Source organism: Apis cerana, linkage group LG15 (genome assembly GCF_029169275.1).
Source record: "Apis cerana isolate GH-2021 linkage group LG15, AcerK_1.0, whole genome shotgun sequence".
Taxonomy (NCBI): Eukaryota; Metazoa; Arthropoda; class Insecta; order Hymenoptera; family Apidae; genus Apis; species Apis cerana.
In genome coordinates, this window is record NC_083866.1 from 5,453,747 (window position 1) to 5,481,610 (window position 27,864).

The following is a 27,864-nucleotide window of genomic DNA, read 5'->3' on the forward strand; positions in this document are numbered from 1 at the left end:
AGATCGAATCCGGAAGTAACAAGTATTATTCAATACAGCTACTCTTTTTTTTCTCTTTTATACAATTTTTTTTATTGATTACAATAATTTAATTTATAAATTATAAACGTGTGATAAACTTGTCTTTCAATTTCTGTTCTTCTCCTCGGCTCGATTCTGCATCTGCATCGATGTTGGCGGATTATCTGCATTTGTAAAATTTATAAAATTCCATCGCTACGTTTATTACGTTATCAACTTAATCAATTACCTAGAGAAAATTTCCTCTTTCTCACGTTTCGTCTCAGCGAATAGATCACGATGGCGCTACCGGCTATAACCATAGCGATACCCATAGCTATTCCACCTATGATTACGTGATTCGAGAGCAACGCGTACACTCGACTGCAATTAGAATCTATAAGGAAACAGACGGATATAATCAGAGAATTTATTAATCGAGTTTCTTTATACTCGTTCCTATTTGTACATACCGATCAGACAGGCGATCGTATCGTTCCCCATGCCGTCCTTCCTGTACTTTCCATTGCACAAGGTTTCGTTCCTCAAACAATCGTGATAACACGATGGACTGTTCGCGAACACGTAATCAATCGTATCATTCACATCGTACTCTACGTTCCATCTGAAAAGAAAATAAATAAATAAATGCGACCCCAGCATGGATCGAGAAAATTATTAAAATATTTCAATATTTACACGTTCAACCGTTCTATCCCATTCTCCACCACGAACACGCAAAATCTTGCCTCCTCGCAATACGTTCCATCCCACCCGTAGAAACAACGACAAGTTCTGTTCTCGATATCACAGATCCCACGATCGTTGCAATTGTCTCGACACGCGATAACGCACTCGCCATCCTCGTTATCCTCCTTCACGAAGCCGAAGTTGCACAGGCAGTCGCCAGGTGCCACGCAGCTTCCATTCGAGCAATTCTCGCAATACGGCTCGCAGACGGTTCCATTCCCTCGTCTCGCTTCGACGAAACCTTGGTCGCACTCGCACACCCCGGGTCTCGTGCACGTTCCATTGTCGCAAGACTCGCACAACGCAAGGTCGCACCGATCTTGCCCGCCCCTTTTCGCGTAGCCCGCGTAACAGGTGCACACGTTAGGGGATGCGCAGGTACCGTTTCCGCAGTCGAATTCGCAGATGGGCTCGCAAACGTTGGATAAAGTCTCGTTCCACGTCGCCTCCCGCTTGTAACCCCGCTCGCATTCGCAGCTGTTGGGCGCAACGCAGATCCCGTTCTCACCGCACGATTGCTCGCATACGGGCTCGCAAATCTTGCTACCATTATCTTCCGATGGACCGTAACCTTGGTCGCAACTGCACTCATCCGGCGCGCTGCAGTATCCATTTACGCAAGGCTGTTCGCAAACAGGTTCGCAAATGTTCGAACCAGTTTCCAATGATCGATAACCTTCATTACACTTGCACTCGTGTGGACGAATGCAATATCCATTGGTGCAATTTGGCTCACAGATCGGCTCGCAAATATCGGTGTTATTGTTGAATGGTTGATAACCCACCGAACATTCGCACTTGTTCGGCGCGCTGCAGTATCCGTTCACGCAAGGCTGTTCGCAAACAGGTTGGCAAATGTTTGAGCCGGTTTCCAATAATTGATAGCCCGGATCGCACTTGCACTCGTGTGGACGAATGCAATATCCATTGGTGCAATTCGGCTTGCAGATTGGCTCACAAATTTTGGTGCCATTGTCTTCCGATGGACCGTAACCTTGATCGCAACTGCACTCATCTGGCGCACTGCAGTATCCATTTACGCAAGGCTGTTCACAAACAGGTTCGCAAATATTCGAACTATTTTCCAACGATCGATAACCCTCATTGCACTTGCACTCGTGTGGACGAATGCAACGTCCATTGGTGCAATTTGGCTCACAGATCGGCTCGCAAATATCGATATTATTGTTGAATGGTTGATAACCGACCGAACATTCGCACTTGTTCGGCGCACTGCAATATCCATTTATGCAAGGCTGTTCACAAACAGGTTGGCAAATGTTCGAACCATTTTCCAACAATCGATAACCTTCATTGCACTTGCACTCATGAGGACGAATACAATATCCATTGATGCAATTCGGCTTGCAGATTGGCTCACAAACTTTGGTGCCATTGTCTTCCGATGGACCGTAACCTTGGTCGCAACTGCACTCATCCGGCGCGCTGCAGTATCCATTTACGCAAGGCTGTTCACAAACAGGTTCGCAAATGTTCGAACTATTTTCCAGCGATCGATAACCTTCATTACATTTGCACTCGTGTGGACGAATGCAATATCCATTGGTGCAATTCGGCTCGCAGATCGGCTCGCAAATATCGGTGTTATTGTTCAACGGTTGATAGCCCGTTGAACACTCGCACTTGTTCGGCGCGCTGCAGTATCCGTTCACGCAAGGTTGTTCGCAAACAGGTTGGCAAATGTTCGAACCGGTTTCTAATAATTGATAGCCCGGATCGCACTTGCACTCATGAGGACGAATGCAATATCCATTGGTGCAATTCGGCTTGCAGATTGGCTCACAAACTTTGGTGCCATTGTCTTCCGATGGACTATAACCTTGGTTGCAACTGCACTCATCCGGCGCGCTGCAGTATCCATTTACGCAAGGCTGTTCACAAACAGGTTGGCAAATGTTTGTGCCGGTTTCCAATAATCGATAACCTTCATTGCACTTGCACTCTTGAGGACGAATGCAACGTCCGTTAATGCAATTCGGTTCGCAGATCGGCTCGCAAATATCGGTATTATTGTTGAATGGTTGATAACCCGTTGAACATTCGCACTTGTTCGGCGCGCTGCAGTATCCGTTCACGCAAGGCTGTTCGCAAACAGGTTGGCAAATGTTTGAGCCGGTTTCCAATAATTGATAGCCCGGATCGCACTTGCATTCATAAGGACGAATACAACGCCCGTTGATGCAATTCGGCTCGCAGATCGGCTCGCAAATATCGGTATTATTGTTCAACGGTTGATAGCCCGTTGAACACTCGCACTTGTTCGGCGCGCTGCAATATCCGTTCACGCAAGATTGTTCGCAAACAGGTTGGCAAATGTTTGAGCCAGTTTCCAATAATCGATAACCTTCATTGCACTTGCACTCATGAGGACGAATGCAATATCCATTGGTGCAATTCGGCTCGCAGATCGGCTCGCAAACCTTGGTACCATTGTCTTCCGATGGACCATAACCTTGGTCGCAACTGCACTCATCCGGCGCGCTGCAGTATCCATTTACGCAAGGCTGTTCACAAACAGGTTCGCAAATATTCGAACCAGTTTCCAATGATCGATAACCTTCATTGCACTTGCACTCGTGTGGACGAATGCAACGTCCATTGATGCAATTTGGCTCACAGATCGGCTCGCAAATATCGGTGTTATTGTTGAACGGTTGATAACCGACCGAACATTCGCACTTGTTCGGCGCACTGCAATATCCATTTACGCAAGATTGTTCGCAAACAGGTTGGCAAATGTTCGAACCATTTTCCAACAATCGATAACCTTCATTGCACTTGCACTCGTGTGGACGAATGCAATATCCATTGGTGCAATTCGGCTCGCAGATCGGCTCGCAAATATCGGTGTTATTGTTGAATGGTTGATAACCCGTTGAACACTCGCACTTGTTTGGCGCGCTGCAATATCCATTTAAGCAAGGCTGTTCGCAAACAGGTTGGCAAATGTTTGAGCCGGTTTCCAATAATCGATAACCTTCATTGCATTTGCACTCTTGAGGACGAATGCAACGTCCGTTGATGCAATTCGGCTCGCAGATCGGCTCGCAAATATCGGTGTTATTGTTCAACGGTTGATAGCCCGTTGAACACTCGCACTTGTTCGGCGCGCTGCAATATCCATTCACGCAAGATTGTTCGCAAACAGGTTGGCAAATGTTTGAGCCAGTTTCCAATAATCGATAACCTTCATTGCACTTGCACTCATGAGGACGAATGCAACGTCCGTTGATGCAATTCGGCTCGCAGATCGGCTCGCAAATATCGGTGTTATTGTTGAACGGTTGATAACCCACCGAACATTCGCACTTGTTCGGCGCGCTGCAATATCCATTCACGCAAGATTGTTCGCAAACGGGTTGGCAAATGTTTGAGCCGGTTTCCAAAAATTGATAGCCCGGATCGCACTTGCATTTATAAGGACGAATGCAACGCCCGTTGATGCAATTCGGCTCGCAGATCGGCTCGCAAATATCGGTGTTATTGTTCAACGGTTGATAGCCCGTTGAACACTCGCACTTGTTCGGCGCGCTGCAGTAACCGTTCACGCAAGATTGTTCGCAAACAGGTTGGCAAATGTTTGAGCCAGTTTCCAATAATCGATAACCTTCATTGCACTTGCACTCATGAGGACGAATGCAATATCCATTGGTGCAATTCGGCTCGCAGATCGGCTCGCAAATATCGGTGTTATTGTTCAACGGTTGATAGCCCGTTGAACACTCGCACTTGTTCGGCGCGCTGCAGTATCCGTTCACGCAGCTTTGTTTGCACACCGGTACACACACGTAATAATAATCCGCGGACAACTCGTAGCCGAGATCGCAGCTGCAGACCTCTGGAGCGTCGCAATACCCGTGCACGCAGGCTTTTGTGCACACGGGCTCGCACACCGTCGCGTTTCTTGCCGAATATCCATCGTAGCAAGTACACGTGCCAGGCGCGGTGCAAGTTCCGAAGTGGCATCCCTCGTTGCAGGTCGGGTCGCAAGTAAAGGGATCGTCCGGGTTTGGGTGGTGGTCCCTGTCGCAGGTGCACTGGTTGGGAGCGGTGCAGCGGCCGTTCTTGCAAGGCCGTTCGCAGAACGGTTCACAGAGATCGGACGCGTCCTTTAAAAATCGATAGCCCGGGTTGCATTGGCAGGTATTCGGGGCACTGCAATACCCGTTTATGCACTCGTTCACGCAGATGGGTCGGCAGATGGTCATGGTGAGGTTGGTCGTGGAGTGTTCGTAGCCTGGATCACATGTGCATACCTCTGGTGCGCTGCAGTATCCGTTCACGCAAGTTCGCTTGCAGATAGGCTTGCACTTTGATTCGAGGAAAAATAAAGAGATTTAAAAATAAAAATTTCCACCATCTTTCTCGAATCGAAATTGGATCTTTCGGTGAGTATTTCGCTTCTTTTTTTTTTTTTCATTTTTTACGAAATATTCATAAAAAGGAATTTTAGTCTTCCAGGTTCCATCGCTTATTAAAAAGCGTACTTACCCTCGTCTTGCTCCCGTTATCGAGACGATAACCCTTGTAACAAGTGCAGACATTAGGGGCAGTGCATTTCCCGTACGGCTCGCAAGATTGCTCGCAATGTGGGACGCAAACGTGTTGCATCGTGTAATCGCCGTGCTGTATGTAACCGTCGTGACAAGTGCACGTGTCAGGCTCCGTACACGCTCCGTTCACGCATTCCAACGTGCAGATTGGCTCGCATTGCTATTGGAATCGTTCAAATTGAAAGAATAAGAGATTTGCCCGTTCGACGGAAACTGATATATTCGTATTAATAAAATTGTGCTTAATATTGCTAAAATGTTTCGAAAGATCGAGTGTCTTGTCTTGTCTGTTAAATTTATTGTAAATTGTTACGAATATATTAATACTCCGATATTTAAACGAGTCACCAATGTTGATATATCTATCATGCTGCTAACACGTTGAGAGGCAATAATTGTGAATATACCGTCAATTATTATTATAACACGTGATACAAAAGTAACCAAAATTTAATTATAAAATAAATAATAATACGCATTGTACGCAACTACGAAATTCTCTCTTCAACTTGTTCAATTTGTTTTACTTTCTCGTCACGTTGTTTAAATTGTAATTTTTCTCAACGATATCCCACAACACATTATTCGATACATACGATTTATATCTCGCCTGATACAATACGTACACGGTTGACAGCCTGGTAACCAACGTTGCAGGTGCACGTGTTCGGCGAGGAGCAATAAGCGTGTTGCTTTTCGCAGTCTTCGGCACATACTGGCTCGCAGACATCGTTCTTCATTTGATATCCGAAATTGCATTGGCATACGTCTGGCGCTATGCATTTCCCGTTGACACAATTGCTGCAATACGGCGAACATTCGTTCCCCGTGTGTCTTACGTATCCATGGTCGCATTTGCAATAATTATTCGGCATGCATTGGCCATTCAGGCAAGGTGGGGTGCAAACAGGTACGCAAACATCGTTCTTAAATACGTATCCCTTGCAGCAATGATATTTGATGCCGTAGGCGGTATAATACTGCGTAGAAATAAAGTTTAATCGAATTTTGCCTCGTCTCGGAGGAGGAAATTTTTATCAACGAAGAGAGAATATTTTACCTCCTTCCGGTAAATCCAACGATATTTCGTCTCGTAGAAAATCCCCCATACACTGCTTCTGTAGGACTGCTTGTAGGGGACGTCTCGCGACGCCCTGTAACTGCGAGAAGATATTCGATCGATCGATTTTCTTCGTTCGCAAAAAAGCCACGCCTCGATCAATTGATCTGACAACATACCTGATCCTTCGCGTACAAATACCTTGGCTCTCGTCTGGGAACAGTACCGCCCCGTTTAGCTCGAAAAGAACGGGGAGAAAAAGTACAAGTTGGAGAGATGCCGTTTCGAGATGCATGTCGCATCGTTTCTCAGTATTCACTGGCGCCATGCCATCGCGTATATCCTGCGACACGATAGAAACGAAACAGGATGTCCAGCGATATCGCTTCCCTAATAATCATTAGGAATTCTTAAAATAATACGTAATAATAATAATACATCGCGCCGTTTCCGTATAATATATATGCTCTCTTTATTTATCAATCACGATCGTGTACAAAGATAAAAAGGACGCTACGATCAAAGCTAAAAACGTTTGAACATTTTCCCTTACACATATATATATGTATATAATTACGGCACGCGCATACGTTATTCGCAATCGTACGACACGATATATCTTACTCGTGCTCCGATAAGGAGCCGTGCAATGAAAAAAAAAGAAAAAGAAGAGAATTAATCATGAGTAAACGGGAACGCATCTTTGTCTGCCCTTGACTCCAGTCTCTTTCGTGTAGCCAGGGTTACAGATGCACAGGTTGGGGGCCGTGCACACGCCATTGTGACAGCCGCCGATGCACACGGGCACGCATCTCGTTCTCGTCACATCCAAGGGGCTGATAACGTAACCGCGCTTGCACGTGCATTGATTCAAACCGGTACACTCCCCGTTCAGACACGGAATCTCGCAGAAAGGCTCCGCCGTCCCGGACGAGGGGACACATTTGCCGGTGCTGGAGTCGAGCGCGAATCCCTGGTCGCAAGCGCAACGATCGGGGCCGACGCAGACCCCGTTCGGGCCGCAACCGTGCTGGCATTGCGGCCGATCTCGATTCGAGTTTGCCGTCTGACTCCTCGGCTCCGGGCACCTGCCCGTCACAGGGTCGACGGCCATCCCGTAATCGCAGATGCACATGTCGGGACCGACGCAGAGCCCGTGGGCGCCGCACCCGTTTCTGCATTGGAAAGAGTTGGAGAAGGGGACGCACTTGTTGGTGTCGGGGTCCAATTTGAATCCCAGGTCGCAGGTGCACTGGTTCGGGCCGACGCAGTGCGCGTTCGGGCCGCAGTCCAACCGACAATCCGTCCCCGGCTTCTTGGCGCATCTGCCGTTCTGGTCGCGGAAGTAGCCGACGTGGCAGTCGCACACCCCCGGGGCAACGCACTCGCCGTTCGTGCAGCCTTGGGGACAATCCGGCACGCACTCGTCGTTGCCGTCCAGAGTGTAGCCCGGGTTGCAATCGCAAGAATCCGGCGCGACGCATTTGCCGTTCGCGCAATCCCGCGAACAGGTTGGGGCGCACTTTTTGCTCGCGTCGACGGCGTAGCCCGGCTTGCAGGCGCAGGCACCGGGCGCGACGCAGTCGCCGTTCACGCAGCCCAGCGGGCACTCCGGCACGCATCCGCTCGAGGCGGCGTCGAGGGCGAAGCCTGGGCCGCACTTGCAGACCCCGGGCGAGACGCACTCGCCGTTGGCGCACCCTCGAGGGCACTCGGGCACGCATTTGCTGGCGGCGTCGAGGGTGAAGCCTGGCTCGCACTTGCAGACCCCGGGCGAGACGCACTCGCCGTTAACGCAACCTCGAGGGCACTCGGGGACGCACGCGTTGCTTCCGTTGAGAACGTGGTTCGGCTCGCATTGGCAAACGCCAGGCGCGATGCATTTGCCGTTCGCGCAGCCCGCGGGACAATCGGGGATACAGTACTCGGGGTCGTTTCGAGGGTTGACGAATCTGAAAGAGAAAATTCACCCAGGCTCGTTATCTCGATTCGAGCGTCGATGACCGATGTGTCGTCGATCGATTTACCCTTCGTGACAAGTGCACACCCCGGGAGCTGTGCATTCTCCGTTACGGCAACCGTTTTCGCACACCGGCACGCATTTCGCGTCGGTTCCCTCCATCCCTGGCTCGAGTTGGTAGCCTGGCCTGCACTTGCACACGTGCGGCGCCACGCACTCGCCGTTCACGCACCCACGGGGGCAGATGGGCTTGCACTCCCCGTTCACCTCCTCGTAGCCCAACTTGCAAGCGCACACGTTCGGCGAGAAGCAGTAGGCGTCCTTCTGGCAAGCTTGCTCGCAGTAAGGCCCGCAGACGCCCTTCTGAGCGATCCATCCTGGCGAGCAGCTGCACACGTTCGGCGCTGTGCAGTTCCCTCCCAAGCATCCCTCGGTGCAGATCGGGTAGCAGGTACCGGAGCTGCGCTCGTACCCGTCGCAACAATCCAAAATCGTTATCCACCCACCTTTCTGTGGAAAGAAGAAAAGGAAAAGGGGAAGGTGGTGAGAAATTACTCTGCTTAAAAGCTCATCGTTTCGATTATACTCCGCGCCCTTGTCTCGAATAATAATAATAATACGTATGATGTATTTATAAGTCGGTACATTTACCGTGCCTTCCTGAGAAGTCATCGGGAGGGTGTTATGAAGGAACTGGCCTGTGGCGTTCAATTCGACTGCATCTTGGTAACTGAAAAGGAAGAAAAAGACGATGAGCGAAAAACGAATCTCGAAATTTTTCGATATCGCTCACCGTATTCTCTTGTAGCAAAGTCCTTGCGCCATCGTGGTGTTCACGGCGAGCTGGGATCGATCATATTGGATACGGTGACGGCCACCTTTCACACCTTCGATCGCCAACGCGGTATCGGATACCAACAGCGCCGAAATAATATAAAAGCAGGCGTGCAACGTCTTCGACATGTTGAATGTACGAGTATCGATGATTTACTGGTTTCTTATTTTCCACGCGCGCAGGATTACATCTCTTTCGATAACATTAACCGCGGCGGGGTCACCGTCTTTTTTTTTCTTTCGATTACGTAGCTCTTCTTTCCATAGCGATTATTATTAACACACCAACGTATGTAACGCCCGTTCGGAGAATTTTTCGCTGTATCCTCTCCTTCTCGTCTCCGTCTCATTCAGATTCTCGAGAGAAGATAATGGAATTAAATTCCAATCGCGTATCAACTCGATAACTCTTTCATTTTTTTTATTGCGTTCAAACACGCGCGATAACATTTCCGGACTTTCATTTCATTCAATTATTTCGTAGAAATTGATACGTATATGTATATATATATATACATATGTATATTTGTTTCCTTTGATCACTCTTTCGCTGGATAGGAAACGTTTCCAATTTCTATCGATCGGAACGTTGTTCGAGAAAACGTTGTTTGGAGCAAAGCTTTTAATCGTTTAACATTCAGAGAAGATAGTTTTTTTTTTCTTATAGTTTTAGCCAAACAATCGCGAAAACATATCGCGTATTATTTATGTAATCCATCGATACCCGTTGCTCCATAGAGGATGCAGCGTAATGCACGGACGAGATAAAACGAGCGAGCGGGATGGCACGATGCTTGCTGTCCCTGTCCTATTTTTAAAGTACGATAAAACTGGCCGTTTTGACTCGTGAACGATAACGAATTCGAAAACGGTTCACGAGTGGAGGAACGAAAAAAGTTTCGGCAAGTTTAACAAAAATCGTCGAAAATAGGACGGTTTGTGTATACGGAATAATGCAACGATTATTGTTTATCATAGAGGAGCAAAGCTCGGCGAAATAGACGAATCGATATAAACATTTCAATTGCGCAAAATCGTAATTACGTCTTATCTATTCGAGTTTTTCTTTTTTTTTTTCCTCCTCGAACGTTAAGACGCATGACACAAATTAACGTAACGAATCTATTATTACAAGTGATGTCAATTTATAAATAAAGACGTAAATAGTATGTTGGTAAAAACATTGAATCTTAAAGCTATGCGTCTCTTTGGTGTTTCAAACTTGAAATCTTTGGCTCGTGTAACCTGTTAACCGAACTATTTTTTTAGTCAATTTTTCTTTTAATCAGAATCAAATAAATACAAAAATGGAACCATCTATTTTTAATAAAAATTATATGATATTACTTAAGTCAACTTTTCTTTCTCGATTAAAAGGTTTAAAACTTATCGTTAGAAAAATCTATTTCTATGATTAGCTCGATTATTATCTATATTTACATATCGCTGTTTTAAATTGCGAAAATAAAACATTTGAAAATAAAACTTTCAAAAATTGCTTTCGAGAGTTTCACTTCTCTCAAAACGTACCTTTCCACAAACGAGAAATTAAATAATTTCATACATCTTCAACACGCGTTCAAATACGAGTAAAACTAAACTAAAAACGCTAGATTTATCAGCGTTGAAATTCAATATATTCGCTTTCTCCGCTTACTTCCAAGTAAATTGTTACAAATACTAAAACGCTTTGTCCAACCTACGATATTTCTCGTGGTTGACGTGAACGAGTGATTCAGAAGGTTGGATAGTCGCTACTTGACCTGCAAGTTCGAGGAAAAAATACACGCCCCGAATGCGAATAGTTTAATCGGTGTTGGGAATGGTGTTGGTACTTTTCTGCCTGTTCGAGGACTGATTGTAGTCACGTTCAGCCTTGCACACTTGACGAGCATGCGTAAGGTCGGAAACCAGTCCAGTTAGATTTTTCCTCGCTTCATAGACGAGCTGACTCGCTCACATCCGCCTCTGGAATCGAGCGTGACTCTTGAACAATGGCGCTGATACGATAGTCTTATGATCTTGCTCGATTTTTTTTCAAAGAAAGAGAGAAAGAGAAAAGATATTTCACAGATCTTCGTTAATCGAGTTCTTGGTCATTCGCACTTTTTTTTTTGTTAATCAACGACCATGAGTCGATAAACCCGTGTTTTCCAATTTTAACTGGAACAGTAATTTGATTAAATTTTTCCGTAATTGAAACGATTATAATCTTGAAACTCGCCAAATTTTTTAATCCCTCGATACGATTGAAAAATGACCATCAGCTAGACGCGTTGAGCTTCTTTCGTACGGAGTCTAGCTTATTTGTTCGACGTTGCTCGATTCGATCAAACGTTTCTACGGGAGCTCGAAGGGCTCGATTGCAAGGGAATTTCATCGTAGACGTGTTCGGTATTAGCATCGAATTCGCCTTGCAAGTGTATCCTTGTTGCTGGAGGCCGGTCGTAATGATCCTCCTGAAAGAAACCTGAAAAAAGTAGAGAAGAAAACTTGTCATTAAAAAAAAGGAAAAAAAATGATTTATTTCAAAATTATGAACACGTGCGCTTACCATGCAAATTACCAGATAATCTGAGACCGATCGTGGCTGCTCCATTGGCGTAATTACTCGATGGATCGTTATCTATTGGTATCGTTCTAGTCTCTGGAGTGGAGGCAAACAGAGGTACCAAACGAATTGGAGTTTCTGAAAATTGTTACCATTTTTTTCCCTCGAGAAACTCGATACATCGATTCAACGTAATTACATCGTTACACTATCGTAAATCAGAAGTGGCCTTCGAGAAAAAGTGAAAATGCCGTTGCCGTTCTAATTTTCCACGAATAATCCACGCTTCGACCGTCTTGGTTCAACATGGCCATCGAGCTGTGGTATTACGTGTACGAGATCGAGGTCAAGGACAGGTAGATTTCACTCAGGCGAGAAAGGAGGATTTGGCGGAGCATCGTGTATACTCACGGGGAAGAGTACTACCGGTCACTATCGACGAGATCTTAGCCGCATTCGGATTCTCTTGACTCTTCGTCTTCGCTTCCTCGTAGATGGACAACCTAGCTGCTTCCAGAAGCTTGGAACGCATGTGGAGAACCATGACCACCGCTACCGAGGTCAGACCCAACGATACGATCGAGGCTACCACAATCAGGGCGATGTCCAGGGGAATTGGAGTCGATTGAACGTCTGCTCGAACGAATTTTCAATGTTGGATCAATGTTTTTCAATCTCCTCTCATTCGTATCCTACTATTTCCTCCGATATAATAAATTAATCGAAAAAATTAAGGAATATCTGTTTAACAGTTGTTTCGAGATTTAATACCTTTGTGAATATTTTTGACATAATCGTTCTCGGATGAACCTATGTCTTGCAAGTCGTCATCCATGCGCCTCACGAACGGATTCTTAACCGCGAATTCTCCTCGGCCTTTGTCCAAGTTCCTTCTCCGCTCCGGAATGGAAACCCAAACGATGACAGGCTTCACGGTGCTCGAGACGCTCGCACTTTCAGGCTTCGAGGTCTCTTTACCAGGATTATCCGTCGTGGCGGCTATCTCGCGATCATCTTCGAACAATGATCATCAAACGATAAAAATATCATTGCGTAAATTACACTTTCGGAATTTTCATTCCAAGGAATGGACGTTTGCTCGACGATGCATTATGTTTATTCAGACGCACGACTTTCGACCAACAGTTGCATCACGCGAATAAATATCACGTCTTTACACGTATCCTCTTATTTTTCTTTCTTTCTTTCTTTTCTTTTTTTTACCTTCCGTCGTTGTATCCCAAATCCGCGACGTATCTGTGCCCACTTGGGAACCCGTGAAGTTCGCATTCACGCTGTTTTCCTCGTCTCCGTTTCGAGGATGGCTCGTGTTCTCCGTGAAAATCTTGTTATCGTCGATGCATCGACCCGTTTCTGGATGACACCCGTTCCTCGAATCCTTGCAGTTGCATGGAAACGAGCATCCCGGCCCCCAGCGATCGCCAGGACACGACTCGTTGCACCTGAGAGTGGAAATTATTACGTACGTATATCACGCGAGGGAAATGCGTGTCACCAGCGATTACGGAGTTATTAGACGAGTTTCGATCAACAGGTTGGATCGTGTATTTGTGCAATTTTAAGAGTAAATACGACGCGTGGAAATCAATGGAACTTGTTGAACGGACTAAGCAGCTTTCTTTTTTTTTAACACGTTCCACGACGCGTGGATATTTATGCGTTATGTACAATACATTATTTCCCAACTTTCCATTCGGACTAAATTCGAAATTTTCTTTTCAAACGGAACTGTATCAAAGTATATCGTTGGAACGATAATTTCTCGTTAATTTATTTGAGAAGTAACAAAGTAGCAAATAATCAAAGAAATAGTTAGCAAGTAAATGAATATATTGGGTGTTGGTAGTTTTGGATTCATTTAGGATTCCCTAAATAATAAATTTACTGTATAAAATTCTAATTGTATCACGAATTTTATACCTTCAATTCATAATTATATTCAAAATTGTATTGAAAATTCGATTTTTTTGAATATCGATACTTATCTATCACAAGATTTTCTCAAGTTATTATATATCTTAATCATAAGAATGGCTGTATTTCTTTAACAATCATCAATTCTTATTAATCTGATTGCCATTTACAACGTAATAATAATTGGAGCAATCGCAGTAATTGCAATTATCGTGAAGCGTTATCTAATTAAAACAACACCGTTCTTTTAACCCAGATCTCATTACGTTGCCTCAAAGAGAGAGATACGATACGACGTATTATATTTACAGATGAAAAACTTACATTTGTCCACGCAATCCTGGCGGACAGATGCACTGTCCACTTACGGGATTGCAAGGTACGTCCTCGGTGCAATTGCATTTCTCCTTGCACTGGATGCCCCATGTGCCTCGTGGACATACTGCGGATAAAATAGAACGTATCGCTTTATAAATCGTATCGTTATTACCCATTAAAACCATTAAGCTTGTATTTTTCTCATTTTTTTCCTTTATACGATAATAGTGGCGCAATTACGAGCGAGCACCTGATCGTTACTTTTCCGTTTTCTCGAGAAACTCTGATACTCGACACGAACGCGATGCTAAAGCGGGAAAGAGAGCGGGAAAACACGGTCGAATATCGATTTCAGAATCGAACGGCGGGTGAAAATTATTCGCACTCGTTCGTACACCACTATTATGGAAGGTCGGCTTGTTTCATCGAGCGTGAAATATATCCGTTGTGATGTTTTGTTAATAATACGACGGGTGAACAAATATTCTTTTCGAATCGAATACAAAAATTTAACGACAGAGATTTCTAAACATAAAAATGAAAAAAGATAATTTGTAAATTAAGTCTTTATAGAAATATATAAAATGTAGCGGAGGCAATGAAAATTCTAAAACCGAAACTCACCAGATTTACAGTTATCACCCTGATAACCAGGAGAGCACAGGCATTGACTCGGCGACACGCAGATCCCTGATAGACATTCTTCGCAAAAAGGCATGCACTCGATACTACTCTCTTCATCATCGGATGACATCATTTTATAGCCTTCGCAACACTCGTTTATAATCCTGGTCTTCAACTCCGTCTGCAAACGATTGTTGCAAAATTATTTACTTTTCTCTTTATTAGTCCAGTTAAATAAGCAATTTATTTGAATGGCGTAATAGAACAGTAGATTCAATAAACGTCTTCACACTGCGCGGCGTAATAGAAAAGCTAATAAGAAACAAAAATCAGGCCGGCTAAGCCATCGAACAAAACTCTTCTGGCAACTCTTCGGGCTGGTACACTCTTGGAAAAGATCCCATTTTTCTGAGTAACGAGATCCCAATCGTAATGGGAAAAAGAAACAAAAAAGAAAAATAAAGAACGAAAGAGAAAGAGATCGAAAGCGAGAGGAAAGGAATGATAAACGTAAGCTTGCAACTGTTTCGTTCGTAATCCATCGTAAATGGATACGCGCGAGAAAATCAAAGTTCACCTCTATAAATTACACGTCTCGTTTCTTTGCCTCTCCTTCCTGTTTCTTACTCGGGCTCCATTGTTGGATGTAAACGATCGTTTTACATGGGAATTCATTAGTAACGTTAGCTTCGTATCTCCTTCTTCTTATTTATTTATTTATTTATTTCGTATATAAAAGAGCTGCAATCCAATATTAAGGAAATGAATGAGACAAAATTAATTTCCGACGACCATGCAAGCATTAAGTACAATTGGTTAGAGAGCCCCATCATGGAGTTTTGAAATGTCAATGTAACTTTCAATCAAGACGTTTGTTGGAAGATGAAGAAACGTTTTATGTCGGGAATATTAATGAAACAATGGACAGATTCGATATATCGGTCGATTCGATGTTTCTTGCGTATCATCTTGTTTGTCCTTTGCATATCCTTGTTGCGTATCTTCTTCCAGAAAGAAATTCCCGCGATCCGCATTTGAATGGCATTATCATGCGCAGATCGTTATGCGCGATAAAGTCGATTAATGTTCACGAATGACGCCATCCACTCTACCGACACAATATTGCAATTAATATCTGTCTTTCTCCACGAACCAATGATTCGTTATGCAATTCGTGGCGGATTAATTCAATAACATAATGCAATTGCCATTGAATAAAGGAAGAATCGAGAGAATCGAGTTAGAATAATTTGTAAACAGAAGTGAAAACCTCGAACTGGGGGATAAATGAAAAAAATCCCTAGCTCTTTCTAACTAGCCTCATTCGTTCAGATGAAAAAAGAGTATCGTGCCACTTTCTCGAGTTCGTGACTCATTGTCTTCTATTGGGAACTAAAGTTTTGACAAACTTTAAACCCAGAAAGGATCGATCAAGTGGCGTTGAATTATGGAAAAATGTGTAACTTGAAATTCTATCGGAGAATGGTTCGTTAATGTGTCAATTAACGGCTTCGTTTCTCGATTCCGATGAATCTATTTCGACATCGATCAAAGTTCGTTGCACGTATGCAGGATCAGCGTTCCAATAGCGTGTACCGGATTTTAATCCGCCGATTCCTTGAATTGGAAAATATATCTATTTCGTTTTCATAAATCATTCGTGCGAATTGATCTCATGCATGTAGTCTATGCACGTAATCCTTGTTCCACGATTTCCGTATTTCTTGGAGGTTTTATTTATATACATCGCGATATACATCGCGTGTTGTTTTACTTCCAATTCATATTTTTTTTCGTGAAACTAGTTGTAAAAATCTTTACAGAGATGTTGGACGGTTTAAAAATTCTTCGTAATTGCGAATACTGGACACTAATTCCAAAGAAGAAAATAAGTTATTTTTAATTAATTCTTAACGAGGGAGGAAATTCTTTTCTTTTCTTTTCTTCCTTTTTTCTTTTGAAAATTACAAATGAAAACGTCAAGAAATTAGAATTTAGCAGATTAGAGTTTTATTTTTATGCGCAATCGAGCATAATTTCTTTCCTTCTTATTCCTGTTTCTCACGCGATTAAATTCAAACAGAATCGTATTATTATCGAAATAATTTAAAACCTCTTTTGAATTATTATCGTCTATCACGATTCGATGCGGAAAAAGATTTTTGTTTTTACGTAGTAAATTATAAATAGAAATTCAGGATCTCAAGATTTAAAAGTCCAAGATTAACCACAAACTTATCGAAAATGTCTTTGATCAAAAGTGCAAAGTATTTTTGTGATACGCATTCTAAATGAAATAATTCTCAATGAAATATTCATTCCAAACATTCTACCGCTATAAGAATTACATAAATTATGAAATTACCAGTAATAGATTAGTTAATCGATGACTAATTAATTACATTTTCTCTTTCGTACCGAATCACTTATGTAAAATATTTTGACAAAAATATTAAAATAAAATATATTGCGCAACGCTTGACAGATTCGATGGAAAAAAATTAAGAAAAAGATTAACATGATTAATAACGACGCTTGTGACAATATTTACGATGTAGCTAGTCACAACAGAAAGTGGCACGGGCTGCCACTTTACGTAACGTGTTTCCTCCTCTCAAAGTCTGACCAAATAATGGCTCGTGACCATTTTGTAGATGCTCTTGGTGAAAAGTCGATTTAATGATTATAAGTTTGTGACCACGTAATACTCGAAAAGTTGTGCAATTAACCGTATCTCGTTCTTTTTACTCGTAAAACATCGAACAGTCTCGAGATATCGACGTTGTTAGCTATCCGTTTTCTTTCTAACTAGAGATTTACAAATGGTATTTATTAAAATAGCCGGTATTCGTGCAAAATTTCGTCCAAAAGATCTTATCCTAATTAAAAAAAAAAAGTTTAAATCGTAATAATACTTGATATTGAAATTATTGAGCCTTGATCTCAGATATATTTACTTATGGAATGGGTGAGAATGGCCGATCCTATCTCGCGTTTCTTCCTTCACGTTTTCACGCCTAACTCCTCCGTTCATTTCATTCTTCTAGGACATCTTAGCTAGTTTCCAAGAAACTCTCGTCCAAATCGCTCCACCACGTTCGCCTCATGACACGATTTACTACTCGTTTACAAACGTAGTAGCTCCATTTTGAAACTCGTTCAAGGCCTGCTCGCATTGTCTTGCCAATGCTTCCCATTACTGTTATCTTCGAGGTTACCTAACTGGCATAATTCTGATTAATATCCGCGTGTTTCCCTTTGTTCTTCCTTTCGCATCTCTGTTAATCGTTTAATAATTATTATTTTTTCTTTTAGAAAGTGTAATGTATCCAGCTTATCAAGAGATAATCAAAATCATTTAATCCAAGTTTCAATATAAGTATAATAGTTCTGATTCGACGAGCTCTATAAATTTCTCAATATCGTGGACATCAATCACGTTTACAATGGCAAAATTCTTCTTCCATTACTTCGACAGAACATTCCCCAACATCCCTAAATATTAACCTTCTCTCTCCCTTCTTTGATTTCTTTACCATAATAACAGTGGATTCAACTCTTTTTCACGATTATTACATTATCAATCATATCGTCTGGACTGGATTTCAAAAGGAATAGGCTACAATCTTCGACAGTTTTATTGCCAGTGACGAAATCACTGGAACGAATCGCTAGCTTGTCGATTTTTGTGATCCTCGAAAAATAAATTTTCTTACGAATCTTACGCCGTTCGAAAGTCCCTTTCCCCTCTTTCTTTATATAATTCTCCGCGTAATACGGAGCAAAAACACGGTGTGATGTTCCTAACGCAATAAATATTAAACGTTCCAACCGTGAGAGACTTGGGTAACGTGCGATATATGGCGTTCGATGCCTTCATCCTTTTTCTCATAAGGATACGTTCTCATTGTCGGTGAAATACACACGTGTATACGTTCCATTACACGAGAGTTTCCTAAACGTAAACTTGTCGGTACACGTTACATATCCAGATTAAAAGATTTTCTTCTCGACTCATAGATTTGAATCGAATAATAAAAATATTTTTTTTTATGAATTGATAAGTAAATAAATATTTATCTTGGATGAAGATTATCTGAATTTAAATTTATTCTTCAAGGTTGTACGATATCCAAAGCATTTTATATGGAAGCAGGTAGGAAGGAAGAAAATGGCAAAAAGTTCAAACTGCAGACGGAACACTTTATACTGAATTTAAATTTATTCCTCGACGCGTCCTCCAACTTTTAAGCAGGCTTAGAAGGACTTACTACTTACGGAAGTACACGTATAGATACAGTAGAACGAAAACGAACACGAGAATTTCAATCGTAACGTCCAATTTCTACACAATTATCCACGTGCTCTGATAGACACGCGTTCTTCACACTTTATACATATTAGAACATTCGCCTCCATTGCAAAACCATTGAAATTTACACCGAGCCTAAATTTTCTCTTCCGACAATCCGTTATCTCGATCTCGTTAACCAACACCGTTTACAACAAACAGCAAACCTCAAGGGACGTGTATCGATCCACGATTCGATCTAGAAGTTATCCCATTTTTATCCTCTGCCTCTCGATTTTCCTTGGGAGAAAGTTTCGATTGTAACTCGTAGAAGGGTACACCGTTTCGTGATTATTTCACGTCGACAATCCGGCGACGTCCCGTTACGAAAGAGCCACGGATCATTCCGCGGAGTGCAGTACACTCTTCTGCGGCGGAAGAAACAGGGACGCGCTTTTTTTCCACGGTTCGACCACATTTGCATTAAACACGCTCGCTTTCTTCCGCCAGTAGTCGCTCCAACCCAACGGTGGACGTGGACTTATTACGCAAGATCGTGTAACGGGTATCTAACCGGCTTGCCGAAATCTGCAATGGAATCTCGATTTAACAGATAAATAGGGAATATTTGCGCGGATCTAGGTTTAATTGATTTATGCGTTTCTCGCTCGTAATTAACGATCGATGCATGGTGATCATGGTTAGGAATGGCTCGCGATTTAAAGAGAATTCCATCGATAATCATTGATCGGTGTCTCTTCGTTAGAGGTTTCGTTGAATTATATAAATTATAATTAAAATTATAAATTAAAATTGTATCCAAGATAGACTCTTATTACTCGAAGTCTCGAAATCTTGAATTCTTCGTTGATAAATATAGGAAATATAAACAGGAAATATAGATCTTTAATTAATTTATCGTAGCAATTAATTGGCTATATGTGATAATTATCGATAGACTATCGTAGGATTGAATGAAATAAAATTATACCGCAATCACGGTTTGAATCTCGATTTTTAAACAGGAAACATTGTAGACTTTTGGTTTAATTGATTCGTCGTAACTCATGGTAATTAATTGATCGATATGGCGGTATGGTATATTGATCATAGAATGGCGCGTAATTTAAAAAAAACTGCATGATTCTTTTTATCGAAATTTTATCGAAAAACACGCCATGATCGCGTGTTGCAAAATTAATCGAATCGTTCCAGTTAATAACTTATGATTTACTTTCTATGATCAAACTCTTTAATATCTTAAACATAAACACGTGTATATCGTGTTATATAAATAAAAATTATATATTTTCAGACGATATTAAATTTACTTGGATATAATTAATTAATATTTGAATATCATATACGGTTAACGAGCAAAAAGAAAAAAAGATAATAATAAAACAAAGAAAAAAGAAATAAAAGGATCCATATCGACGAACAATACGGCGAAACGAAATAGTTAAAATGCCCAGTGAAGTGTATTATCTGAGTAAAAAATAGCGCGTTAATTATTGGAAGAGTTAATATTTACTCGCTACTTTTTTACATAATCGCCACTTTCGACATAAAAACAAGGAAAGTGATATCATCCTCGCAAGATCTTTGCCACGATATTAACAACATTATTCTGAGAACTTTTTTTCTACAATAATTAGCTTTTTCACGTTATATTGTAGTAGATAAGAGATGAGAAATTGTTTAAACATTGTGCAAGCGTATTTTTTGCTGCAATTCTTTATATTTATAAAACGATATATAATAACGCTGGATATAATATGATATATAATAAATCGCACGCAATCGTGTTAATTTAACGATTTCTAATTTCCACTTTTGTTCTTTGGTGTACCGTTTCAACAATTCAAACAGGAAGCCGTTAAAAGGCATGGTTAAATTAACTCTATTCCTGCGTAACGATATCGAGAACGATATTTCTAATTAAAAAAAAAAAAAAAAAAGAAGAAGAAAAATACCGAGAAAAACTGAATTTCATTATTGGATTCATTATTATATGATATAAGAGTAATTTTTTACCGGTAATTTCATTCTTTATGGATTTTTTAAAAATATTTCCTTGTATATCCATATCAAGATTTTTTTTCTCGACGTTCGAACGATGCGATCAAAACTTATATGCTCCATGTGTTTTTCAAATCAATTTAATCAGAGAGGAATATGGAAAACGGTTAAGTCTCTTATCGAGAGAGCAAGAGATGGCGGAAGACTTGCCACCATGGTTTTATTGCACCGTGTAACGAAGACCATTACACGTTCGTCGGTAGATTAATCGCAAATATCCCTCCTGCAACTCCATTCTGACCATTTCTCTCTCCTCGCGTTTGAAGATTTATCTCGCCGGAAAAAAAATCTTGCACGAACGAGAATATTCGAAAATTCCTCTTGGATGAAATTTTCCATTAATTCAAACGATCATCACGATTATCGAGCGAATATTAACGAGTAGAAGCGAAACTCGTTTAATTAAAAAATATATTTCACGAACGTCTACCGCCGATTACTTCCCCCTCCCCTAAATTGTATAAATATTGGCGGCGTGAAAAGAAACGATGTATAAATATAAATCAATTTTCATTATAAAGGGGCAATCCACGCGCAAAGGAGGAAAAAAGAAAGCGGAAGATGATAAATCGTGGCTCACCTTCACTCGATACCGTGGCCTCATCTCCGTTCGAGTCTTGGGACACCTGGGTGGAATCTGCAAGCACCAGGTGAACGTAATCACGATAACCGGCTCCGTGTACGTTTCCATCGAGGTGATCGTGTAGCTGCAATGTTTGATCAATTAAGTATCGGCTTGTCTCGCGGTTTCCTTATCGGGAGAACACGGGACCAACGGGTGACCGCGTATTAAATTAGCGCCACTGGGTTATTGTCAAGGCTCGTCCGCCGAGGTGTTTAACCTCTGCGAGTATGCAAACATCGATACCTTTACGGAATCTGGACGACGAGGGATATTTTGTTGTACACATTTTGTTTCGTTGAACGTAATTTGATTTAGAAGCACTTTGAAATCTCATTTCTGTACTAATCTGTACGGGGAGAGAATCGATCGAAGAGCGGCACTCACTTTTCCATTCTCGGGCACACGTTGTCCGCCGAAAGCACCACGGAGGAAGATACGACGAGGAAGGATACCAATTGCCAGATCCCCGAAACGGTCATCTCAATTTTCGCTATAAAATTTTATTTTATCCTCCAATGTATATTTCATATTTCCAACGAAAGAAAAATTACGTAAAACACGTGAATACTTACGTTCGTGGAAGGTTCGACAGTGAAAGTCTCGAGATACCAAGGCGAACGTTCAATTAGCCTTTTCAAAAGGATGGGTTGCTAAACGAACTGGCCAGACTTTGGCGTCGATCGAACGAATGTGACGCCTCTGCCGTCTCGCGTGTCATTCTTTCGCCGGAAACGGATCGACGTATCGGCTGGTGCAAAATGGCCAGCCGGCTCTAAACGCGCAGTGTCTCATTACTATCGGTAACAAGAGACGCGAGACAAGAGTGCGACGATACAATCGTCCATATATCTCTGACGCCTAAAAAAAGAAAAAAAGAAAAGATACAGAACGTTTAACGACGCTCTTATTGCTCTCGTTGGAACAGGCAATTTCTATTGACCCGATTGTGCTCGCAAGAGACGTTCAATGCACGCCTCGCGAGAAAGTAAGCGAGATGATTCGGTTTCGAGAAAAAATATCGAACAGTCGTCGACGAGAAGAGATAAACGCGGTTGTGTTCACCACATATGCGGTGCCGGAAATCGCGTCGCCCATATTCGACATAAGAGGGACGACGACGAGCGATCTCTTTCTTCGCGACAGGAAATGTTAAGTTGGGGCCAATTGGCTGATTTACTCGGCGGCACGAGTAATGTATCCGATAAACAAGACTTCGATCAAACCACCATCTTTAAAATCCTTTGTTAAAATATTTCGTATATACATATATATATATGTATATATATATACATATATATATATGTATATCTTTCGATTTTCTTTCGAGAAATTCTCGAAATTAAAAAAACAAAAAAAAAAAAAATACGAAAAGGAACGTTTTAACGAATCAATCGTTTCATTAAAACCACCGACTTATTCGTAAAATCTCTTTTACACCAAAGAAGAAGAACTAATAAGCGAATGAATAAATAGGTTATTTCGGATTACGAGCTCACTGTGAAAAATCGAAAATAACAGCCATAGACCACGACTGGGAGGAAGAGTTTACACTTTCATCCGCGTCTAATGTCACAGACTAATATTCTTTCGTTCTTGGTCGAGCAGTTTCGAACACCACATGTGGTTTATAATTCAATCTCCGCGTCATTTTTTTTTCCAACCTCGAGACCGCGTGAACACGATACAAAGATCACGAGAAATACTTTCGTTCCGCAGCTGTCACTATCGTGAGAAATTTCTTTCTCTCTCATTTGCGTAACGCGGCTTTTGATACATAGCCGTGTCAAAGAAATCTCGAGCGAGCGAACCTTATTATCGAGACCAGCGCGCCACACCGACACCAGATACCATCCGAATGATCTCGTCACTGAATCTGGATCATTCGGCGTGGAGCATTAACGCGGAAGATCTTAATTATCCGATTATCTCTTTGTCCACGTATGCTCAACCTTGGCTTTCGAGGCAATATTCAAACGAGCTAATTAATTCGTGTAAACTGAGATCTCTTCTGACCGAGAAATTCACCATCTTACGTTCCTTTCGAGAAGAACGAATCGCACCAAATTATCAAGTTTCCTTGAATTATTTCACGCTTTCTTTTTTAATTTTTCGTTCGTCGATATTTTTTCGATTCCAGGGACGACTAAAACGACCGAAAATACGTTAATAAATCCGTTATATACCTCCTGTACGATAGAAATTCTCACGATTTTAATTTCAAGTATCGAATTTTCTCGCAGCGGAATTATCGCAGGGTCTCCATCATTTCTTCATATTTCTGCGAGATCCTTTTCGCGGATCGATTCCAGGGACGACTAAGACGACCGAAAATACGTCAATAAATCCGTATTACACGCGATGGAAATTCTCACGTGGATTAACGTCACGATGTTCCGTCGAATTTAGTTTGGCGTATTCTCTCGGAATTATCGCAGGATTCCATCCGTCATCGATTAACATCAACTTTCCATTTCTCCGTTCACGACAGAGGGGAAGAGGCGCAGGTGCACCGGTTCGCTGCACGTACAGCTCGGAATGCAAATTCGCCTTTATCCCGTTGCAAACGCGAAATTGCGACGTGGAACGACTTCGTTTTCTCTGTTCGAAGCTGTACGAACGCGTTACGTGATCCACGTTGGCGAAATGTATCGAAGGCGTGGCGCGGCTTCGTCCGAGCAAAAGTTTCCGATCAGTTTTTCGTCACACGCGCAATAATTTTGCGAGAAGTTCGCGGGAGGTTCCGCGCCGCTCTTTCCTTTCGATCTTTGCGCGCGGCGGATCCAAGCGTTCCCCTCCTCCCTCCTCGTCGCGCGGATCGTTTCTCACGGGTTTCCATATGCGGGTCGATGGGAATATTCTAATTGCACCGCACGCCGGCAAAGCTAATTTTCACCAAGGAATCCGCAATTACGCGCGCCGGCGGCATGGGAAGCACAAGCCTCCCTTCTACGCACTCTCCCTTCTACGTGATTTCGAACGAGACTCGAATAATTCGAAAGAGGCGTTTCGTAATCGCGTTTCACAAAGGACAGGCGGACGATGTTGGATCGATCGCACGTGGGAGCTTTGCGCGACGAAAAAAAATTGGTTAATAACGCCCGACGCAATTGTTGTTGATTAAAATCTCGGGCGGATTAATTGGAAAAGCTCTCACAAGAGTTTTTCTTCCACAATGACTCGCCTGTCTCCGAACTAACAAGAACCAGATATCCGAGACTGAACTTTACGAAGCGCAGGGTCGCCCTTGACGAAGACAATTTCGAGGAGAGTCGTGGAGACACGAACCGAGTCGATCAATCACAAGTTTCAACTCACAGCGTCGCGACACTCGACGATTAAACGGATTAAACTGTGCGTACCGTGCGAGAAAGGGGCGAGGAAGCGCGGTTGGATCTTGAAAGAAAACAAGAAAAAAAAATAGCGGAAGAATCGCGGCGGAGGAAAGAAAGTCGGTGCCCCTTTCGCAGACCGATTCACAACTGGCCTCACGTTTGTAACGAGCAATTGGCTGGCCGCCGCCGCTCGGAATGCACTTGTGGCACAATGAACTCCGACCCCGGCGACCGACTACACACAGGGCAGAGAAGGTGGGGTCACAAGATACCCACCCGAAGGGGGCGGTATGTGTTCCACGTTCTGGGTCCACTTTCCGCGTGGAAGACAGAGAACGACGAGCCACTCGAGCCTCTCGAGCACCGAGGATATCCTGTCCACAGACATTGACACCGTCCGGGCAATCGTCCTCGAACCGTGACTTCGAGCAACCCTCTCGACTTGAAATGCTTGGAAGGGAGAACCAAACGACGCGTTCCAATGCTGGTAATTACGGAAGCAAGACAAGATTTCCTGTAAAATGCTCTCAAACCCGAATGTCCCGAATTATCGAAGATACTCGGAGCGTTTATTCGAAGGGATGAGACGCATCGAAGTGATCGCGGTTGCTGCAGGAATCGTCGGGGTTGGGAAGAAAGGGCGCAATTAAGAGATACGAGCGATCGAAACTCTCGGCGAATTAAACGTAACCGAGATCTCGGTTGCATTGCTTTCGATCATTCTCTTGTCGTAATTACAAATTGTTTCTGGAAGCGTTCCTCGAATTCTTGAAATTCTTGCACGCTCGTTCGGCCAGCAAGATGATGTCCCTCGAGCGAACAAATTCAATGGATGGAATAAGATGGATTCTCGGTGTTCGACCAGAGCTAAGCAGGCAAAAGCGTAATGAGATGATTGGAGGAGCAATTCGTCAAGAGCAGTTCCCTCTTGTTGCCTCGTCAGCCATCGCTCGTTTAATCTCGTGACCAACGAGGTCCCATGTAATGGAGTAATTAACCGGGCGGCGGGCGAAAAGCATCCGAGTTTTTTTTATAAATAATACGATATTCCACGGAATGGATGTGAATCTGTTGCTTAAATCAAAATATACCATAAAGGAGAAAAAATGATTCGGTGAATATTCTTTACCCCCGAAGGGTGTAAAGAATTCTTCTGTATTTAAAATTTTACTGTTACACCGGTATATACATCGGAGGATTGATTTGAAGCCACGTTTGATATAGAATGATCCACGCGAAAAAGTGAAAGAGCATCGTGAAATATTCACCTTTTAATTTGCAAGCGAACGACCTTTCGGATGCACCGAAACAGCGGTTTCTAAAGATAGTCCTCATTAAATATCCGGTTGTCAGCGGCGACGTAACGAGATAATTAATGTAAATGCCTTTAACGACCTCACAGGACTAGTGTCGCCGGTTTCCATAATGATTAATCCGCATCATCGTTTTGCACGAAATAGCGTGCGAAGCCAGGTAATTCAAAAGTCCGATTGAACAGAAATTTATGGTATTTCTAGTCCGGATTGGCCCTGGTACAATCATATCGCGCATAATTACGTCGCTACCTTTTACGCGAGACACGATTCTCGTTTCAGGTATTTCATACTTGGGACTGGATTTCAAAACGAGTCAATCCGTGTCGAGAAACGTTCGAGTTACAAGTTTTGATCAACGCTGTGATATATTAAGCCATTATTTTTAACCGATGATTTCAATAAAAAAAAACTTTGAATCTATAATTTATTTCCTATAGCATTTACTTGCACGACTTTTCGTCGTAAGATTCATTTACGATGAATCTTCGAGATTTATTAATCAACAAGAGCTTAACAAGAGCTTCGTTTCGAAGATAGCCTAATTGCCGCGATTCGCCGGGTTCAAAGTATCTGGGACGAGAGGTCTAAGATCTTATTTAGCTTTGATCTAGCTTTCCTTCGCAAGATTCAACGTTGATAAACCTTACTCTCCTCTATTCCTCCTCAACCTTCTTCAGTGTACTCCCTTTTTTCATTCCGTCCTTAGATCTGATTTTATGGAGACAAAATCGATCGCCGTTTCCCCGTCGTTCCAGCCTGCTGTCCTCCACACGTAGAGTTTCCAAGTTTCGAATTGGACCGTGTCGATCCCTCGTATAAGATTTACGAGAATCGAAGGGAAATCGCAGTGGCCTATGAAATCTTTGAATTATCGCTATTGGTTTTCGATAATTGGACCATATTCAACCTTCGTCCAAACGAATATAAAATCAATGGATTGTGCGAAACGTTCCATTTCTCAAATTTACCACCATCTCGAGAGATTTTTACCTTCCTTTCGTGTGATTCGATATCGGTGTGGACAAATATTTTGCGATGTTTGCGTTTCAAGTAAAATATATTTTAATAAAACCACGATACGGTGAATCGAAGATAATGGAGAATCGAAAATGAGGAAAAAAATTATCCCTTCCTAATAATTCCAACAACTTTCTTTTCCAAACTTCGAGTTCTTTTGTTACGTACGACCTTTTGTAAGAACCGGTACTTTGCACCTGTCGGCCACCTATTCGATTTATTTACCCAAGAAACAATTTCCCACCGATTCGTTCGCCTTTTCCACGCTGGCAAACAGGATAGGGAAATGCACACTAATGTTGCGCGACGTTATTAACTTCTGCAAGCAACAGCCACTTATTCACGGTCTATTGTTCTCGACGGCACGGCAGAGAGGTTGGTTATACCGGCTAAGCGTTAATCGATATTGTGGTCGATGCTTGGCACACGTTTCACAAAGAAGAAGAAGAAGGAGAAGAAGAAAAATACGCGTGAAGAGACGAGTCTAAAATTGTCACTCGAAACGTCTCGTTCCGAGCGTAAAGTAAAAATTGTTGCGAAAAACGATCGCAATGACGATAATATTTGTGATTAGACGGATTAGTATGTCGATGCC

The 27,864-nt window shown here is 42.5% G+C and overlaps 1 protein-coding gene across 1 annotated transcript; it reads right to left on the bottom strand.

The window, feature by feature from the left end:
- Nucleotides 1-44: 44 nt before the first annotated feature.
- LOC107996249 (fibrillin-2) lies at nt 45-22,457 on the bottom strand. Its single transcript, XM_062086201.1, has 22 exons — nt 22,177-22,457; nt 21,989-22,094; nt 21,560-21,686; nt 14,607-14,787; nt 13,989-14,106; nt 12,954-13,192; nt 12,501-12,743; nt 12,141-12,362; nt 11,733-11,867; nt 11,515-11,648; nt 9,138-9,331; nt 8,996-9,074; nt 8,412-8,854; nt 7,067-8,336; nt 6,564-6,778; nt 6,385-6,484; nt 5,951-6,304; nt 5,263-5,484; nt 700-5,081; nt 474-625; nt 251-397; nt 45-185 (listed from the first exon to the last, which is right to left on the bottom strand). The coding sequence occupies exons 2-22, from the start codon at nt 22,081-22,083 to the stop codon at nt 127-129; spliced, it is 9,111 nt and encodes a 3,036-aa protein (XP_061942185.1). The 5' UTR covers nt 22,084-22,094; nt 22,177-22,457; the 3' UTR covers nt 45-126.
- Between the last annotated feature and the right edge of the window lie 5,407 nt (nt 22,458-27,864).

Coding starts and splice junctions, on each gene's coding strand:
- LOC107996249 (XM_062086201.1), bottom strand. CDS start 22,083: ATGACCGTTTCGGGGATCTGGCAATTGGTATCCTTCCTCGTCGTATCT. Junction 6,779..7,066: donor GATGCGTTCCCGTTTACTCA/TGATTAATTCTC, acceptor TCCTAATGATTA/TTAGGGAAGCGATATCGCTG. Junction 186..250: donor AAAGAGGAAATTTTCTCTAG/GTAATTGATTAA, acceptor TTACAAATGCAG/ATAATCCGCCAACATCGATG.